Below are 21714 nucleotides of genomic sequence, written 5' to 3' on the forward strand. Positions count from 1 at the left end.
TGCCAATACTGCTAACAGGAAGTTGACCTCAGTGTTGTGACTTCACAGACCGGGTCAGCCTGTGTGGGTGTTGGATTACTTGACTGAAATAGCTTGGCTCTAGTGTTACAGTGGCCAGGGTCATTAGCCCTGAGGACCAGGGCGACCTTCAAAGGTCCAATAGGTGTCACTGTAGCACACAACACTCATTGGCCTCCTCCACTGACCAGAACATACAGAGATTGAATAACCACATCACAAAGGGATCTCATTAAGACTGTAGACATGGCAGTACCGACCTCCGACCCTCCCTGCAGTGATCAGGGTCAGAGGAGACCGACATTGGTCTCTTGTCACCGGTGGTCTCCCTAACTGAATTTCCTATTCATCTCACAATGCCTTTCCCGTAATTATGTAAATCTGTTGACCGAATTTGGCGGCAACATGATACTCAGCAAAGTGTAACAACAAAAAATAAGATGGAAGAGTCTGGTTTGAGTTAGGGCTGCATTAGAATCGGACTAAGGCCCAGTGAATACACCACACCTGTATTGCATTACTGCAGTGTGGAGGAGACAGAAATGAGGGCAAAGCAGAGAGAGTAAAAAGAAAAAGAGTTGAAGGATGTTAAATGAAGTGGAAGAACTTTGAGTATGCAATATTAAAACCTGTTTTATTACACGCTTGTTTGAAATGGCAACAGAGACAGGAAGTACAAAGAATATTACATTTCACCTGCTCAGGAAGTGCTAAAACACATAGTACGAGCTGTGTATTCAGGCAGTTCCCATGGACACGTGAGGGATGGCTTAACTTTGGTTCTTAAACATCTTACAGTGATAAGGCAGCTCCTAAAGTCAATAACTTAGTCAAACACCTTAATCTTAAGCATACTGCTCCACTATCTACAATCTAATTATCTAATCATTTAAGGTTCTTATTTGTGATTTTTTTAGAGAGAAAAACAGGCCGTGGCCTGTTCGTTGAATTTACTGTAAATATCCTTAAGTTACCTTAATTTAACAAGGTAAACGTAATAAAAGTCTCTTTCAGTGAATAAATTCTAAATAAATACATTTATAAATTACCCATATTTGCAGGTATGCCCACCTGATTAGACCTGAAATTACAATACAATAGGTCAAGCTTATTCAGCTACTTTTGTAGAACGGTGGTAATTGAAAAAAGTGAAAGAACTAAGGGGCAAGAGTTGTAAATTAAACTTGGAATTTAAATGGGTAGAAGCAATGCACGTTTTACTTTAAATTTCAGTTTAGTTTAGTTTTCTTAGTTTTTCAAAATTGACAGACAAACAAACACAAATAACAATGCACCTCTTTAATCGTAGAAGTGGGTCATCAGTTTGATTCTCCTCAATTCCCTCTGCTTAAACAACCTGAGGTATAACTTTTTAATGACTTAATAGTATTTCTGTGCTTAGCAACCGACAAAGGGACCAATTAGTTTACTTATAAAATTATCAAAGGGCCAGAGTTTGTTAAAGGGCCCCCAGTTAAAAAGGTCTGCAGTCAGTTGATAAATGAGATAACTTGTTACCTCAGCATGTTGTAGACTAGTAATTTAGCAACTAAGATAAACTGCTAAAATGTTTGCAATAGCCTGTAACGCCAGCTAACAATCAGCATAATAGGTCCAAACTGACCATTTAATACTGGGTTGTGGCACCAATCCCTAGCTGTAGACCAGTTACAATCCTCTGTAAGCAGAGCTATAGACCTTAATGCTGATAGAGGCTGATAACATTCTGAAAATGATTTACCCATGACTTTTATTCATTACAGAAATGGCTCCATAGCTCCATTTGAATCTTGCCCGTCCCTTATAAAGCTCTTACTGTTGCTCATACACTTCCTTGTTTACAATGAGGGCTGCTCAGCAGAAGAATGAGCTTTAGTTGCTACAGACTGAAATTTTTCTTTATCTTGCTTTCCACCATCCACTTAAAGCTCATGTTGGAAACATTTGATTGAATTTAAAATTCTTCACGAACATACTGGAGCAGGTGTTTGTGTTATTGGCAAGATGGTTGATTTAATTAGTTGGAATGTAACTGTGATTAATTTTTCATAAACACTGGCCTGCTGACATCAGTTATTCTTGCTTATCACTTGTGTTGACTCATTTCTGGAATTGACGGGAGCAGTTTATCAATCAGTAAACATTTATTATTGACATGAAATCTGATAATGACTTGAAAGACTTGATCCTGCGTGTCCAATCAGTGCAAAGTACACACACTGCTGGCAATGGAAACCTTCAGATAAAGTTTCAGCTCTTTTCTTTTTGTCTAAATTTAATTAGAAAATGAATTTATTGTAGAATCCCTGGTGCTTTAGTGTTCCTAAACAGCTGCTTCAGTAGAGGTTTACATCCTCTGAAACTTTTATGAAAATAAACTTCAAATAAAAGAAGTTTCTCTTTCTGTTTGCCCTTTGGAGTGTTTGAAGCCAGGCCATTTGGATGAACAATATTTGTTCTCTAACCATTAGGCCTACTGTCCTAACAATTATGTTGAAGTATCAACATTTCAGTATGGCATTTTTCAAGTCAAAATCTAATGTAACTGAAAATTTTGCCTGTAGAAATAACTTTTTGAAAGTCACGTATAAGACAGCATGAATTCTTCACACTGTGGGAAGATATTTTCCGTTGTAAGCAAATGCCTGTGGTGTTTATGAGTCCACATTCCCAGTTTGGCTTAAAGACTGGACGATGATGACGACTGTGGCACGAATTCAAGGCCAGAAACTGTTCCGAGTTTAGGTGAATTTCTGTTGTGAATGAATTATGAGACTCTAGTCAGACTCAAACAACTTTTCAGCCCTGCATTGTATATTTATTGCGACACATGAAAGGCTGCAGTGATTAATCAAGTTGGATTTCATATTCTGCGCTGTACCACATGATTGTTGAGGTTTTGAGCCTCCATTGCATTGTGTGGGGTTTCACCCATCATCTTCCAGTACATGTCTGCAAACGTACAAATCTGACAACACCAAGTCAGTGAACAACCAAAAAATTAACAACATTCAATGAAGCCTGTAAGGAACAATAAGAATGACTATTATTCTCATATTTTCATTCTCCTGTGAAACATTTTCACAATCTTTCTTTCCACTCGTGTCACAGCCTCCATCTACAGCAATTTTGTTTCAGCCATTTTGTATGCATCCTGCACAACATTTCACTGTTATTCATTTGGTGGATGAGTGAAGGCTGTACCGAGTGAGTTTCATTATGGGCCCACCATAAGCCAGATGGGTGGAATCATAGAAGCGCTGCACTGTAGCAAACATAATCAACCATTTCAAATCCACCAGTGAGCTAGAAAGAGCTTCACAGAGGCTGGATCCTGTGTAATGTAAATCAAATCAGGTCATAAAAAATAAAAAAAATAGACAGAAAAAACACATGAATGATGAATATGCTGATAAGACCATAAAGTTCTATCTTGCACCGTATTTCTTTAGAACCTTATATAACAACTATGGAGATTTTTGGTTCCGAGAAATACGTTTCTGTGTTTATGTGTCAGTTTTCAACCTTCGTGTAAAGAAATAATGATTTTGAAATTAGTTCCTGGCATTTCTTTTGTAGCCGCCAGAGAGAGGACATGAGCCAAAGCAACGGCTGCTTTTTCTTACACTCTTTTGTTCCAAGTTAATGGGGCTTTAAGGGAAGAACAGCAGCTGAATTTCTTAATGATACTTCCCCAAAGTCATGAATTTAAGCCATTTTTATTTATCTTCTCCAGACGCCTACTGATTAGTTTGCAGTATGTAGCGTATGTAAGCACATTTCACCTGAGTATCCTAATACTAGCAACACAACTAGATTAGCACAAACTAACATTGGCACGTTTTAACACGATTACTTTTATGTAAAATATGAGTGTTGAATATTTTTTTACAGCACTACAAATCAGGTGTCTTGTTTTTAAACGAGAAACCTGTTTTCCTTTAAACTGTTCAGACATGACAGGGACCAGGAAGGGTCTTACTTCATCACATCACGTCACAATCTGCTCAGATGTGACCAATAAAAACGAGAGTAATACATATACATATCTGCAAATTGTTACATAGAGCCCGTTTGAATAGCAGTTACCAAGGAAACTTCCTAGTTTTCACTTTCTGGGTCAACGGCAAGGCAAGTACTTTCTTCTGCATGTTCAAAGTCAAGCATAGCTCTGTTATGTTGAAGGTTTTGGGTTAAAATAAATATACTGTATAACACAAAAACTTATGAGGTCTGGCTTTGCAGCTTGGCCACAAAAGATAAGGCCAGTGCTGAACGAGTCAAACTGTTTATTGAAAAGTCCAAACAATAGATCAGACGGAAATCTCTATGCATGTAAATACAGCATTCTAACGTTTGCACCATATCAGCCCACTGAGGTGAATGAGTTTATTTCTCCAGAGCTGGACCCAGCCTTCCAAAAGTTGGCAACAACAAATCTTTCAGGCAAACATAAAAAAGATGTCGATCAAAAAGATCCCAAGCTAACGTGTGGCTCTCTGAGCTGTAAATACAAACTAAAAGTAATTGGATCGACGTGCCACTGTGTGAAGTGGTTATACAAAAACAAAGACATATAATGAGAGGATCATAGGAAACGAGGACATGTATACACAAATTTAATGAACACTGTAATGAGAAAATTAAAACTTCACCTGATGCCATGAGGAAAGTTGATGCTTGCTGTCTAGTGTGAAGGAATCATCTGTAGGCAAGTTCTTGGCTGGAGTTCATAGCTGCTAAAGCTTAATCATGAACAAAACATGAACTTTGTGTGGCGCATGTGGCTTTCAGCCAGCCAACCGGCTCCAGAGGATGCTATAGATGCCCAAAAGCCGCTCTCACAAGCCAAGAAACTGCTGGTTATTGAACATTTTATTGCAAGTCTCACTTGAAATTACACATATTAAAATGGCCCATGGAGAGTACCACCCATATCACTCCAAATAGATGTTAATGCAACATTAGCTAAATGTACAGCACATTAATGTCGAAGACAGTTTTCACTATTTTTATTGGATTCATTAGCATAACGGAGGGCTGCGACTAACAATTAATTTCACAGTTGATAAATTTCTTTGTTAATTGATTAGTAGTTGGTCTGTGAAATATCAGAAAATTGTGAAAATTATTGCTCAGTGTTTCCCAAAGTGTGAGATAATGTCTTTTAAATGTGTTTTTTGGTCCAAAACCCAAAGATTTCCTCTCATAGATGAATAAAGAAACCAGAAAATATTCACATACTGTTCTCAAAGCCTGGGTAGCATCACTGGGGGTAATTAATCAGATTACACGCAGCTTCCTTTGGATCCCAAAAAAGGCTTCAATGTACTTTTTTCACAAACGCATGAGGTCCTCCCCAACACCTGGAAGCAAGCTCAGTGCGTAAAATAGTAATGGTTGTGGTTTTTTTACCTTAACAAACCGGTAAGTTGACTGAAGTTTGACTGACCACTTTGTTTGGCATTCTGGTGACTCACACTGTTAGTTTTGGCTTAATAATTAACAGCACTGCATGCAGGCTTTGTAGCATTTACTGGCAGGATCAGTAGAAATGATGATAGAAGTGACAGGACCTGTTACATTAAACTGTAGAAAATGAGTCCACACTGAAGTTCTTAATTTGTTTTGGGATATTTCACGACGCCATAGTGTGAGTCAGCTCCTCTAATATGATGTTTTTACAGCTTGTTATTTATTCACTGCTGTTCATGAATCAATCATCTTAACCAGAAGAGGCATGGCCCTGAAATATTATCAGTGGCAGGTTATCTCCCATAGCTCCACTTCTCTCCATATGAGGTCTATGTATGCAGACTAATGTCTGCGTCAACCTCACGGTCTCTGCTTAAGTATCCACTCCACAGTTTGACCAGAGGGATGGTGGAGGGCGGAACACCTGGATAGCCCCACTATAACAAGCTGTCATAGGACCTAATGAGCTTCCTGATTATCTTCCCCAGGGAGTATATAAAACCTATGTGCTGCAAAATAACCGTTCCTATTTTTACCCCCAGTGGACAAAAGCCTGCTGATTAAAAAACACAGGGTAATTGTCTGTAATGCAGGTCAGACATGCACAGGATATACCGGAGTTTGATTTTGAGACTTTTAACCTCCTGACACACGAAACTCCTGATGGAAATATCCTGCATCCCAGATTACCTCCACTGCCCATCTCCTGTGACGATGGAAGACTACTTGTCAAGCGATTGCTAATAATGTGCACCAGTTGAACTGTGACGTGTACATTCACAGGCGGCTCCTACAATGACCTCAACATAAAAGATGGAGAAGGAAGGGGGTTTTCTGCTTTGCTACCTGGGCCAGCCTCCTTCACCACATCATCAGCAATCAGCCTCAGAATTTCCTGCAGCCCGCCCACATTCGTGGTCTGATCTGAGCGTGATTAGTACTGACAAACTCAGGGAAACAGTAATACGTGGCATAAGCCAGGCTGTGTTTGTTTAGCCGCTGTACGGAGCTCAGGGCAAACACGCAGGTTTTGCCAAATGATGGGTGGCATGAACTGTAAACTGACTGGTTCCTGTCGACTCTAGTGAGTTTGAATGTGTTTACGTGTGGTCATGGCTCCAGTGGATTGGCAGGGTTTGGCTGTATACACCACTGCATTCTTTGGTTTGTTACTTTATCTTTGAGATGGATGAGGATGATTCCTAAATTCTTGGACGTGACAAGTCAGTTCCGTCCATCCTAAAAAGTCTCACACACACCCATACCAAACCTTGTTGCCATACCGCCCGATTACCCATTGCACATGGTGCTGGTTCTCCAAAGCCCTGAGTGGGTTTTGTTCAATATCGAAACAGCGAAGGGTGTCCAGACACAAAGGTGTGAGCAGCGACGAGGAGTCCTTGCCGGATCTGTTTCACTATGTCATCATGTGAAAGAGCCCCGGTGGGTGCCCCCACTCCGCCCCCACCTCTGCAACTCCTCTCGTCTTTCACCCATCCTAAATGGGCCCTGGGAATTTCTCACCACGATCTTGTTAGCCCCATTACAAAGAACCCCGTGGCCAGCTTTGAAAGCACTCTTCCATAGACGCACAAGCAAGCAAATGACTCCAGCAGCATTCATCAGAATGATGTATGAAAGGGAAACTGGAAATGACAAGCTGTCTCAAGTGGACTGACTCTGAGTAATTTCTGTGATCTGGTCTGGAGTTGTTGACATAGAGATTGTTTCTTGTTTCAGCGTTTGTATAAAAATTCTCCAAGATACTAATTTTTACTGGGTCGTGATATCAGAAAGTATGCAAAAAAATTTATTTCTGTTGTGTGCGACAGAAATCAATTTGTTGTATTTTATTTTTCTACCTCACGTCAGTTTCAACACATTGTCTTATATCTGTTTCAACACACTCCCAAAAACCAGAATCTAAACTTTCATGATGTTTGTTTCCATCCTGCAGTCGAAGCTTTCATGGCACCAACATTTGGAAACGGCTTCATGTCATTAAGCTTCCTCAGACATTTCTCCCACTTGCAGAACATTTTCTGTTCCCCTCTCCTTCAGATGACACAGCTGGGTAGTTAAAGTCTTTTCTGCTCGTCTAGTGAGCAGAAAAGAAGGGGGGGGGGGTGGTTGATGGTTGCACATTCGACAGCCTGCGTCCAGGATATATGCCTTCCTAGGACGGAGGCCACGAGCTCCACACATATATACACATGCAGCACACTCTTTGGAGAAACTTAATGCAGCCCCGACCAGGAAGGGCCAGACCAGTTTATGAATATTGATAGAGTCTGTCTGGCTGAGTGCTGGGTCAGCTGCAGGACTACAGTATTCACTCTTCCAAACTGTCTGAATGTGTTTAACACATCTCATTACAAAGATAGTGTGAAGGAGCAATCGCCCAGCGCTGGTGGCTCTGCGGTGCTGCCAACCAGACACTTAGCTCAAGTGTTGTTGGTGCCCACTGGCAGAGATTTGGCAAAAGCATACAGAATGCAGGTAGAGCTACGAACTCTGCTGTGTTTCCTTGTTGGCGCCACACATTATGAAGAATGTTGGACAAGCTGCATTTCTTACAGAAATATTAAACATACCCACATGTGCTTCCAAGTAACATCCTCCTATTTTTTAATCCCCACGCAACGAGCTCCATGGTAATGAAGTGCGCCCCGAGCAAGCCAGTGATGTCACCCATCACTCTCATGTCTTCACCTATATCCAGTTTCTGTGTGCTGCACGCTTGGTAAGATCTCTTCACATAAGGAAAACAATGGGAGCCACACATACAAATGCACACTCATGTTCCCCCTTTCTCCCACACACTCTCAGACATACAGGCGTGTAATTTGACATAGGGCTCCTGTCAGACACGCACTGTGGTTATTACACACATCTGAGAGGTCAGGCCAAGTAATGGGACTTAAAGATAGCATTTTGTCAAGCCTTCTGACGGAGAATCAAAGAAAAGCATATAACATATCCAACAAACACTGTTTAACTTTTCCTCAGCCATAATATTTATTCTTTGCTCGTATCTGATTCACAATTTATGATTCATACTTCCTCGACCATAACCTTGAGATTTCCATGAGATTTGGGAATTTCCTTTTTTAGCATCCGGCCACAGAACAAGCAAGCCCCCCTGCCCGATTCAGCTATGCTCTTTCTGTTTCTAAAACCGGTGCAGTTATTGATCTTGGCCTAATGTTTCAAACCCAATTCCGTTCAGGCAGCTCTGTGGACAGCGCAGCGCCGTCATTTGGTTAGACCCTGAGGTTTGCTCTGAGCCATGAATGGATCTCTATGTTGTTCTCGCAGGTTTTAGACCATCCCATCACCAGCTGGGTTTCGAGGTGACACCCCTTGTTTGATTCCTTCAATCTGAGCTTCTTTTGATAAAGCCTTCCTCTCATACTGTCATGACTGTTGTTTCTGTGGCTCCCCTAACAGACATGGATCATTCCAGGCCAGAACACACACATGTGCAAAGATACTGGAACATTGATAAAGACACATGAAAGCCTTGGTACAAGTCACATACAGTGCATACCGTACCATTGATACCTTACAGTTACACACACACGCACACACACGCACACACACGCGACTCAACATTACCCACAGGAACAGTTATCGATGTGTTTTGAGTGCTGCTGGTACCCTGAAAACAATTTGTCTCCTCCTAAACTGAAAAACAACAAGAAAATGTGACCTTTGCCCTCTGAGACTCAAAAATATTTTTCTCTGCAATTCCTTTATTATCATGTCACTCATCCATTATGTGCTCACGAAGAAGCAGTATGTTATCCGGGTTGAGTGGTGTGTCAGACTCATGTGCGCTTCATCTCCAGAAGTGTGTGTGTGTCTGTGAGAATATCAGTGTGGTTGCCGTGGCACCCAAGTGGAAACAAAACAGATGTCAGCTGGTGCAGGCAGTGTGTGTGACAGAGGGGCCTCGGAGAGTTACGCTGGACGTGCGGCATGATGCTCCTCTGCTGTTCAGCAATATAGGTTAAATAAACTCTCCCGGACAAGAGTTGGCTCGCTGTGACAACACTCAGCCAGAAGAGATATTTCTGGCAACAAAGCTGGGGTTTCTAGGTGGCCTTGTTTTGTTTTTTTTACCGGATTTGATTCTATCATCGGGGGAAAAAAGCATTGTGGTACAACGAGGGAACATTCAAGGCCAAATGAAGTAGTGGGTCTGTTAGAGAGAGAGGGAGAGATCATGAGGGAATGTAATGAGGTTTCTGATGTGCTCTCTTTGCCCCATTGCGTCCAGATGTTTTAACAGCGAGGTTGGTTTTTCTTGCCACCCGCATCTCATCCCGTCTTTCCACACACCTTACGTATTAGTCCTCACGCCTGTTATCAGGGAAGGCTGCCCATTGTGTGTCCAGATGAGTAATGGCCTGACGGGGAGAGTAGAAATGTGTCACGGTGAAAGAATGTAGACTTCAAACCTCTGCTGTAGGTGGTGTTTCTTTCTCCTCCAAACGACATCCAAACATGGAGAAACGTGCCTATGTGTGTAAGTGTTTTGCGGCAGTGCTAGCCCAGCACAAGATATATGTATGGTTCTAGGATATACGGTGTGGTAGGTTGTTTGAGGTTAACAGTTCCGTATGTGTTCCCTTTTCTTGCAGCTGCGATATCAACATGGCTTGACCACCCCGGATCTGCAGCAGACATTACCGAACTTGAAGAACTTCCTGGAACATGGCCTGCTGGTCCGATGGTAAGTATCAGAAAGAAACTTTACACCTCAAGTATTCCCTCAGAGGTCACTGAAGCCAGAAAGATGGCGTATTTAAGTGATACATCTGTATTTACAGTGTATTTGCTTTCATCTTTAACACATTTACAGATAAAGGGTTCGATTACACCATGGCACAATACATTACTGTATTTTTCATTATTACTTATTCCATTATAACTTGTTTGGAGTGTTTTACCAACACTTGTTTTTAGAAAACTTTTTAGATCTGAAACACTTTCAGAAGGATATTATCAGTCCAATGAGAAAAGAGTCCTCATCATTAAAAGGAAACTTAGCAATGTGAAGCTGTGGAATTTGGAATATGGAGCTTTTGCATTGGATTTTGGAATACCGCCGAAAGAAAGATGTGTGGTAAACACAAGTTCATGATACTTACTTATTTTGCTTAGCCATATAATCTTCACAAATGAACACCACTACTTCTTTCTATTACAAAACACTGTGACATGATTGAAGCTGTTATTTTAAGGTTTAAAAAAAAGTGACATAATGTTGCTTTAAGTTAATGACACCAGGCATTGCAATCTCTTTCAGATTATTCTCATTTTTATTGAGACAACTAACATTTGAATATCGTCAGACAGCACAATATTGTCTGAAATCATATGGATGTATACGGTAAAAGCTATTAGGTAGGAATGCTATATAGATCACAGTTGTAATGGCGCACCACCTCTGCACATCAACACTACATCAGCACTTTAAAAAGGCACTGTTTGATGAGATTTGCAGCAGCCACTTTGTCCCATGAAGTGGAATGCTTAGATCTCCCTCCTTCAACAGTCTTATGGCCTGCACCTAACCCTTCAGTAAAACCTGGGAGTTGGTCTGTGTCAGGCTTCAGCTCCACTGCCCTATAAAAGAGAAGGCTGTCTTTGATCTCCAGTCCTCTCCCAGGGTCAGCAAAGGGGAAAATGTGTATTACACACATTAATTGAATAATCTTTTGTTTTGAAAGGAAAGAAGCCATGAAAAGCCTGAGCTCTCAAATCAACCCCCCACCGTCCCCCTCCTTAATGGGAAGTGGAAGGGCCAAAGATAGATGAGATGAAAGCTAGGGACCACTAACCCTGAAGGGGTGTGTGTGTGTGTGTGTGTGTGTGTGTGTGTGTGTGTGCGCGTGCGTGCGTGCGTGCGTGCGTGCGTGCGTGCGTGCGTGCGTAAGTACATTCTAAAAGAAGTGGAGGTGAGAGTGTAAGAGTTGTACAGTGGCTCACAGCCACACTCCTGCAACTACGAGACCACAGGGACAGGAACACAAAACTGCCCTGAACTGACTCAGAAGTCACCAGCTGGGAATCAAGAAAACTGCCTTTCTCATCAGCTGGAGCAGCACCAAGCTTCAAAAAAATATTTTGAGTTCAGTCATTCTCACTGTCATATGACATAGAGCTTTGCAGCAAAAGTGACAGACTTAGCAACACCTTAAAGGAAAGATTCAACAGTTTGACACTTTTGGACAGTAAATATGAAGCAGCCAGCAGCCGATCAGCTTAGTTTAGCAGACTGACTGGAGGCAGGGGAAACGGATTGCCAGGCTCTGACCAAAAGTAACTAGCACCCATCGGCATCTCTGATACTCACAAATTAACACTCATAAAACCACAGCATGTCATTTTCACATTTGCATCACACCAGACATCTCCAAAAATGTTTTAAAATGTATCTACTCTTAACTGTGTTGCATCTCCTTAATACATAGCAGTTGGTCAGTGTTATCTAAGACAGGAACCAATTGCAAAATCATATCATAAAGCCCAAAACAGCATGACGGAAACTTTGTCATCTATACACTGCTCAAAATGAGTTAGGGGTGTTGGGATACACTACTGATTCACTTGATTCTGTAACATGAAGCACTGAATTCTTATTTTGTGTTTTTTGAATATATTTGTTCACCAAAAATAATAATTAATTTGACTTTTGTTGTTTATCCATGAACATGCATGTATGCACCCATATCCCAATATCACTAACTATGAGTAGTGTATTTATATATATTTATACATAAAAGAAATGCTAAAATTGAAGCAGAGTGTCAGTGGTTAAACCTTCCCCCCTCTCATAATGCATACTACACCTTCAGCCTGAGTGAAAGCCTCTGGCAAGGATGAGGAGGTGGCTGTTTCACAATATCTTGTAATAGGAGGATATGCACTGATTTCCTTGCCATATCAGTTCCAGTCTTGTTTGAAAAAGCCTAAATTCAGATAAAGTTTCCAGCGCTGGGACTCAGCTTATGAAATATGGATGTATAAAAAACGCTGCATGGCAGCTGCAGGTAATTATCCTATAGACTGTGAGCGAGAGGCTCATCTGCTTCCTCTATCGTTCCTTGCCACCTCTTTCTTCCCTCCACACATCCAAACAGGGATGATGTGATGAAGGATATGACCGAGGGCACCATTTCCAGAACAGATTTGGAAACCGTTCCTCCCTCCATGTAGAACTAATTCAGCATGCATCCACTCTGCAGGGAGAGCCTTTCCCGAAGGGCCAAGAACCACACAATGGGAGTGTACTGGGTTCATCTTGGATTTTGTATACAGACTGGATGGTCTAACTGAGGAAAAGCAGAGTGCTTGTAGGAAAAGAGTGTACCACAAAGCATGTCATTTTAACACAGTGGGCTATATGATGTTCGTCTGGTAAGCTGCTGATTATATCGTTATACATTTTCAAACAGTACTGTCTCAGAAACACATCATAACATGTCATAATATATACAGTCCAGCTCTGGTGAAAAATGGGCCGTATAGGTTTTTTAAATCCTGCTGAAAGATAAGAAGCGGCGGAACATGGTGAATCTGTTGCCAAGAGGCAGACAGAGACAGTACCAGAAAACCAATTCTTTGTAAACTGTACAGTCTGCTGAGATCAAAGCAAACGCGTTCAACATGCTCCCATTTGCCGCTTTACATCCGCTGCGGGCCTGGCAGAGGTTCACAGGGCCCTAATCCCACTCTGGTGCCTGGGAGCAGGGCTACATACTATACATGGGGGGAGGCAAGGTGTGGCGGAGCGCCTGGCCAGGCAGATTCAACACTGCAGCTGGAGGATGCGAAGCTCCCCAAAGATCCCATAGTGAGCGAAAAGTTAGCAAAACCATTGTAGCCCCCAAGTGCTACATGATGTATTCAAAGTGTTATGATATTTAGCAGCTGCCGCCTTGTCAGTGAAAGATAAAAGCATATCATCTCAAATGTATATGTTGTATTTGCAAGGTACATGAAGCCTGACAGTTGTCCTATATAGATTTACTATATTTACAATAACAGTTGATGTTTGGAAGAATAAATCAGGAGTATTTCCCTTCTCCCTGTTCATGTAATATTCTGGAACCGTTTACATTAAAAGGGGCACTATAGAGTTTTGAAGAAGAAATTCAAATTCAGAAATATTATCAAATTATGTATTTGTTTCCATAATTGAATGAACACGCTTTCCTCAGAGGAAAAATAATGTTCCCAGAACGCTGTTAGACGCTGGAGGGATGGCAGGTTCCACCAAATATAAACAAAGTAAAGCAGTGTGAAATTGTGTTCTTTAGGGTCAATTTGTGTATTCAGTTTATTCAGTCATGAGAACAAAGAGGTTGTTTATTTGGTTTGTTTTGGCATAAAAAATCAGTCAATGCAGATCTTTCTCTTCTGACTAAAATGTATTCCCCAAAACTACATAGTGCACCTTTAATAGTCATTGCATAAACACACCACATATAGCAAAGTGAACATAAAAAAATTGAAATGTCAGTTAAAGTTATTTAAACCATTCACAGCTTGATATTTTGGTTGAAATATTGAAAAAAAACGATGCATTAACATTTGCTTTTGCATTCCATATTAGATATGTAATTTTGTTGTTGAAACAACAGTATTAACTTTTTGATTAAAAAAAAATGTAAGGGGATTTATTTTGTCAGCTTGCACAAACTGTGCTGCAGTGATTCCCTCTCTTCAAAGGCTAAACAGTCAATAAGCCCTGCCCTGTTAAGTCAAAAGAAAACTTAGCCTCCACCATAGTGCATATCAAATTTTTTGTAATGTTTGCTCTAGTAGTTTCATAGGGATTTCCCTAAACCACATCAAACAACCAAATCTTATCTGCCATTGTTTGTTTTGGCCTAAAATCATGGCTCCTTAACAGGATTTGGATATGAACAGGGGCATGTTGCAAAGCCTGTCAGGGGATTGAACAGTGGAAAGGTCTGGCTCACTGAATTCTTGAGTCGGCCTGAAATATGCCAGGTTTGACATCAGCAGTGGAAAGGAAGGGAGCTTTGGAGGAGTGAAGGCTATTTCTGGCTCGGCATGTCAAGTTTTCGGCTTGATGATTTAGGCAGAGGCCTCTTAGCATTTACAGTGTGCAGTGAAGTTGTTGTAAGTGTAATGCAGGAGGGACTGGGGCCCAATGAAAAGATGTACTGTAGGTGGATAGCTTGGGCCCACGAGTGGAGGGAACTTACCATTACACAGCTAGGTATTAAACATTAGGGATAAGCAACAGGCTTTTTTCCCATCAGTATGGTATGTTGAGCTGCTATCATGAATTCACATTGCTCGTCATGAATGCCTTAGACAAAGTCCAAGCTGAACGGAGAGTTTAGGATCTGAGCTCTTTCCACCCTTCATGGTTTTGATAGTTGGTGAAAGTAACATTTCCCAGAGCTCAAGTTTACCACATAAAATATACGTATGACATTAGGAATGCTAGATACATGTCCAATCGCATCATTACATGCACAATAACAACTTTTACTGGACCGCAGCATCGAGCAGAGCGGACAATAATTAATGTATGTGTCATGACTCAGGGATGCTTGGCAACAAATTAGGACGGAATATTGTCTCAACAGAACTGAGACAGTGAATATTTAGATCCAACTATGTTTTCAACAAATGTAAGAGTCTACAGCTGCACAAGCAGCACTGTAATGCTGTACTATAGCACAGTGGTCCTTTGTTAGTTCAATGCTAACATTAGCTTGCCAAAATGCTGCAGTGACACTGCTAACATGCCAAGCAGGTATAGTTCTCACCTGCTTAGTTTATGGAGTTAATATGTACAGCTGTGATGAGTATATCATTAGTTTTGCAGGTGTAATGATGTAAACCAAAGTATTATGATAGTGCTAGGTCAAAATTTAAGGGATCACGAAAGTCATAACAGTTCATCTTGAGAGGGACATGACTTTTGTGTAGCATCTGTAGTTGTTTAAATATTTTTTTTTAAATGGAACTAATGTCAAACTCCTGGAGGTGCCCAAGGAAAAGTCAGGGGAACACCAGAGTCTTTAGATTTCATCCTCTGGGAGCCATGAACATCACCTGTATCATGTTATGCCAATCCATCTAGGAGATGTTGATATTTAACTGGATAAGTGAAAAGGTTTGACCTGCTAAAGATCAAAAAGTCAGGAGGCCACCAAAGAAGTATCCCTCTGTGGACCCTGAATATAGTGGCAGACTCTCCAGTAGCTTTTTGGAGAGCTGTTTTGGGCTGATATTTCGGTCTGGACCATAGTAGTTAACCGAGAGACAGACTTGTAAGAATGGTTGCAAGGACAAGGAAACTTCCTAACAGGAACAGGGTAAATGTTTATAAAGAAATATGACAAATCTCATGCAGCATACCAAGAACGTCAACAAGAGACAGAGATAGCTCATGATAGTTCCAGTTTTTACAATCACCTTTAGGAAATATTTTTCAGCTGTTTGGCCTCCCCACCACCCTAAATTTACACACATGCTCACAGTGTCGATACATGCGTAGCCTGATTGCCCATGTCAAAAAACATGTCATCAGTATAACAGTAGAAATGTATCAAGAAAAATATGTTATGACTGCCCGGAGGTTTACTTGGCTCAAGTCCTCACTGACACACCCAGTTACTCACACACTACTGCACATTTTGACTCAATCCTAAAAACGAAGTGGAACATAATACCACGGTCCAAATACGAAATTCCTCATTATGCACAAGTCTCGCTGTGATGACCATTTGATTTTATGCCACTGTCAATAATGCATTTGTTTGGAGTGTAGATGGCAAGCTAAGGTCAGACCACATTGATTATATTATAAAGCCAGTTGGAGGAGGAAATGGAAGGAAATGGCTGCAGATAATTAAAATCAAAGCCATTCAATCAGACATTGCCGTAAGGACATCACTCAGTCAAGCTAAAAACATAGTAGTCACTTATTAGCTTGTTATAAATGATGCATGGAAACCTAAGACTTTTTGCTCAGTACCAGCCATCTCTGGTTTCCAAACCTGTATCCTGTTTCAAAGAGTCTGCATCACATTTTCCACTTACTTAAATGATAATTGACTTCTCATGACATCCGTCTTTATTCCTTTCCACCAAATCAGGTTTTGCATTTTGGGACTGGCTTCCAAAGAGAGCATGATGGTTTCATTTGGAAAGTCACAGATAAGTGTTAGAGATGGCGATTCATTGAACTTCCCTCGATTCTGCCTCTTTTCATTTGTCCCTCCAGAAAATTAGGTGTTAAAGAGCACATTGTTTCCATTTTTCCAAAAAATGGTTTGGAGCAGAATTAACCATGTGCTTGTTAGGGAGGGGCAAGCTAAAGCCAGTTGTATTAAATTATGTGTTTTGATGTACATACACTGCCAAGTAAAGCACAGTCCATCTCCTAGTCTGCCCACTTAACAGGAACACCCTCACAGGATCAGGTCATTACCCTGTGCCGTTATTGTCTTAACCCTGACCTGGGTTGACCATCCAACATATACATTTGCAGGCCTCCAATTAGCATAAATGTTAGCCATGAGGTACAGTATTAACAGGTTGGTACCATATGTGGTTACATACTGAACCTTCAGACCGTGGATGGTTCTCGTTTACTTTATAACAGGCACTTTGAAGTTTGACAAGTTTCTCTTAAAACTAGACAGGCTTTTCTCAGTGCAATGTCCTGCCCGTGAACCCTGTTAGGACCCTCGGCGGGATGCCTGCGTGGGTCAAGGTCAAAGCCCTATTTACAAGCTGTCATGTGTTTAGTGGTGCTTGTTCATCAGATGGTGAGTTAGTACATAATAAATGCGTACATCAACCAGTGGTCTCATCACCAGTGCTCAAGTGCAAAGTGCTGAGTGACAGGAAAAAATTTACAAGGACATCTATCATGGCTGCATTTCCAACTGAACAAGCAGAGATTTGTCGTTAACTCTTTAACCAACACGTGAATCTCTAGAGAGCACAGGGAGGCCCTGCTTCACCTTTGACCCCAACAGTACAGTGCCTTTGCTCCACAGATCGAGGAATGGGCACGTTAAGCAGACTGCTAAATAGTCCGGTGATCTTATCGGAAGATGCAGTGAGGCCCCCATTTAAGTGAATTTATGGCTCCAGCACTGGGATGGGGCGGGTGTCCCAGACCCTGGGTCTGTTATCTGTTATAGAGGAAAATGTCTGACATACTTGGGTGGACGCCTGCTGCGTGCTCAGCAGAATGTGAATGTAGACTCTCACAGGCCGCATAAATGTTTTCTGAATGCTGTAAGGTGGAGTGATTTTACAAAGAGCTGCAGCTGTTTCTCTCCCTGGATCAGGCAAGGAGTTGTGTGCTTGGGATGGAGGGGTGCAAATGACTTCAAGGGTGTACTAGGTCCAAATAGAGTGCGGGTGTCTCATACGCCCCCTTTGGTCATCACAGTCTTAAATATTGGCTGTAGACATCATTGCTTACTGTAATCAATCAAATCCAGCACACCCCTTGTCCCCACCACTGAGCCCGGTTGTGGGTAAATGCCTTTAGGAGGGTGTCCCGATTATTATTTTAATGGAGGGGTAGGGTGAAGTGTAGAGCTCCATGGCCCTGCAAATATTGTTTTTTCAAAGGCACACAGACTGGGGATTATGAGAACTCTGTCTTTTCAATGTTATATGGTTCTTTTTTAGAAGAAGAAGAAGCATAAAACAGTCACTACTAATTTGATGATGTCTCGGTAGATAACTAGCTAGCTATGCTACATTCTTAATGCTGATTTGTGCATGACAGCCACAACATAAAATCTACTAACAGACCAAGTAAATAATACTGATCATCCAGTACAATGTAATGTTCTGCTGGGAGACCTTGGGTCCTGGCATTTGTGTGGAGGCCAATTGACACGTACCACCCACCCAAACACTGTTGTAGACCAAGTATACGATCTCAGGACAGTAGCACTCCCAGATGGACGTTGTCCCATTTCATAGGGGAAGATTTATACAACTAGTCCTTGTAACTCTTCTGAAGGGCAAAACAAAAAACGAAAAAACAAGGCAAAGAGGTAAAAAGTCAGTCTAAATTGTATCATGGATTCAAAGCAATGGATACAAGTTGTTTGCCTGTCATTGCTTTTCTTTATATCTTTGCTTATTAGTGTCTTTTTTCTTTGTTCATCACAGTGACAGACACCATGTCTCCAGCTCCATCCCAGTGCCGACTAAGTCTCAACTTGGTGTGTCTGCTGCCTCGGATATAGGCTACTCCTGCCACACCAGCTCCCCAGACCGAGGCTTGAGGAAAAGGGCAAGCTCTGAAGCCGATAAGCCCAAGTACAAGCCAACTCCTCCACCCAGCTACAACACAGCCATGGGTGAAGAGCAGCCCCCAGTTGGCCTGGCACCGCCTTCACCTCCTGCCAAACAGCTGTCCTCTTCCCTCGATGCCGGCATGGCATCCCTTAACCTGGCCAAGACAACGGAGGCCAACAAGGAGGGAGAGCAGAAGGAAGAGAAGGAGGAGGGTGAGGGAAAAGCTGTGGAGGTGGAGAGATGCAGAAGCACTGACGGAGAGAGCAACATAGATAAAGAGGACAATACTGAAGAGCAACCAGCCAGTAGCACAGTTGCACCCATCTGTTCTGCAGTGCAGGACACCAGCGAGGAAACGGAGGTCACTAGTCAGCACACAGGTGCCATGAATGGCTCTTTGGTACCAGGACAGGCGCCTGTTAGCCTCGTCCCAGAGCTGCGGTGCTCTGTGGAGCAAGCTGAGGAGATCATGGGCACAGAGGCCACCGGTTTAGGCCTGGGTTTAGGGTTGGGGTTGGGGTTGGGGATAGCCGACGAGGCCCGGCTGGATGACTACCGCTGCATCCCCGTGGACCACGCAGTAGCTGTGGAGAGTGACGAACAGGTGCTGGGCGAGCTGGACGTCGCTGGCTTTGAGGAGTTCTCCAGGCGCATCTATGCACTAAATGAGAACATGTCCAGCTTCCGCAGACCACGTAAGGGCTCTGATAAGTGAGACAGGGGACCTAATGAGAGAGGGAGGCATAAAATAACTTGCACAGGGGGTTTGGACAAATACAAGACAGGGACATGAACTGAGAGGACAGGGGTGGGGTCCCCGCTCTCCTATCGCAGCATCAAAAATCATAGGAGCTATTCTGGAATAACGACCAATTTGCACTTATTGTAAACATTTCCATAGTAATCTTTTAAATGAAACAGTTAAAAGTGCAAGTATTGGGACAGTAAGTTTTACTTGTATTTTTGATGCCGTCATTGATATATTTTTAAACATTGAATAGAACAAAACATTATTCAGACCTTTGTTTTCACTAAATTATTTTGTTAGACTGCGATGACTGACACTAAATTAGTGTCAGTCAACGTAGGCCATTTACCAAAACAGGGGACCATTCATATAAAACGACACACGAACAAATGTATATCACTTACACTTTGTTCACACAAACTTACTGCAATAACAGCCTGTGACGTGTAGAAAACATCATCATCTCTGAACAGCATTCAAAGTACACATCAACACCCAGAGTGCAGCCTCAGTGCGTCAGGGTATAAAAATGTTTCAATGCAGCAGCTTTAAATCCTTTTCCTTACTACTGTACCTCAAGTTTCACCATAACTGTATCATAACTATAAAAGGACTGATATAAACAACAGACATACAGAGAGCTGTTGCAATTGGAGGTTTTATCAAAGTGACAGCTGTCCCAGTACTTACACCTTTGACTGTACAAGCAGATGTTTAGACTCTTCCCGAGCCTTCAGTCAGGGTGCGTGACAGTGGGTGTGTGCGTGAGGAAGGACGTGATGTGTCCGCGTGTGAATTGGGGCTTCACATTAGCATGCAACCGCAGTCACACAATCACAGTGAGGTATCCAGTAATTCCACCAATGACCTGTGAACAAGGCAGGATTTTTCTACCCTAAAGCGAGGTGGGAGCTGGAGCCAGTAGCCCAAATCAGGGACTCCCTAACTGTGACGCACAGCATCTCCTCTCATGCAACAGCTCAGCCCGGCCGTCATTCTCCACACGGGGTAGAGTTTCTCCTTCAGGTCTTAAGATGAGGATCACAAGAGTGGCAGGTTGGCGCTTACGGCACATGGCAGGGATACGGTGCAATTGTTTTTCTGACCATCTCCATGTCCTTTTCCTTTCTCTTTATTTTTTTTTTTGCAATTTTAATGTATCCCATCAATATTAACATAAATGTTAATGTTAAGTCCGCTGATTCTTGTCATCAGTAGAGCAAAAATTTAATTCTGTGTCTGTGTTCAGTTGGAATGTCTCACTCAGGCTCTGCTGTAAATGTTAATAGCAAGTGTCTCAATCCCATTGTCTGTGATTTTGTCCCGTGTCCGAATGCTTTCTTGCACTGGTATTCAATAATTGCATTATTTATGTCTCAACAATTGTGTGTGCTTTGTTTCAAATGAAATCAATATCAAGTTTTATTTTCCCCACTCACATGGGACGTCACCCATTATTATTGTCAAACATTAGACTGAAATCATAACCAGTGTCTGGGTCCTGATGTGGACAGCTGCTTTGCATCGCCCGCCGTGACGAAGATGGACCCTCCACCGGTAGCCCACCTTATGTTTGAGATCCAGCACTGTGGTTGCTGACTGTTGAGAAATATTGTATTTAAACAAAAAATTTAACCATGTTAGACCATTTCCATATACTGCTATACAGTTCAGTAAGTGACCATGTACATATACTTTTGTATGGAGGGTTTTTTTTGTTATTAAAGACTTGCAGTCCAATGGCATGGATGTATGTAGCCCCCTTTAAGACTTGTCTGCCTGCATTTCTATTGGTATGGGTGTGCTCAAGTTTTCCTGTGAGGTAGTTTTAGCAATGAATTTATGATGAACAATATGACAGTTTCAAAATTGTGGACAAAATTCAAACATCGCCTTTGAAAAGGTTAAAGAGTCCACAGCCATGCTAGGAGCTCCATGAAAAGGTGCTAGGAGCTCCATGAAAAGGTACTTTGAGGTAAACCATCAGCATGCTAACAAGTTCACAATGTAAGCGCTAAGATGATAAATTATAATGTTATGTGTTATAATATGTTCACCATCTTAGTTTAGGGTGTAAACATGCTAGCTTTTGCATTGTAGCATTAAACACAAAGGATAGCATTAGCTTAGCTTTAGGGTTAATA

The 21714-nt window shown here is 41.8% G+C and overlaps 1 protein-coding gene across 1 annotated transcript in view; it reads left to right on the forward strand.

Moving 5' to 3' along the window:
* The window catches only part of uvrag (UV radiation resistance associated gene), a 90154-nt gene extending 68816 nt beyond the window's left edge, over positions 1-21338 (forward strand). The window contains exons 14-15 of the mRNA XM_030438423.1: positions 10140-10231; positions 18694-21338. Coding sequence (XP_030294283.1) covers positions 10140-10231; positions 18694-19537 — 936 coding nt within the window. The 3' untranslated portion in view covers positions 19538-21338. The remainder of the gene's footprint in view (positions 1-10139; positions 10232-18693) is intronic.
* Positions 21339-21714: the final 376 nt, after the last annotated feature.

This window comes from Sparus aurata, chromosome 13, assembly GCF_900880675.1.
Source record: "Sparus aurata chromosome 13, fSpaAur1.1, whole genome shotgun sequence".
NCBI classification, from domain to species: Eukaryota; Metazoa; Chordata; class Actinopteri; order Spariformes; family Sparidae; genus Sparus; species Sparus aurata.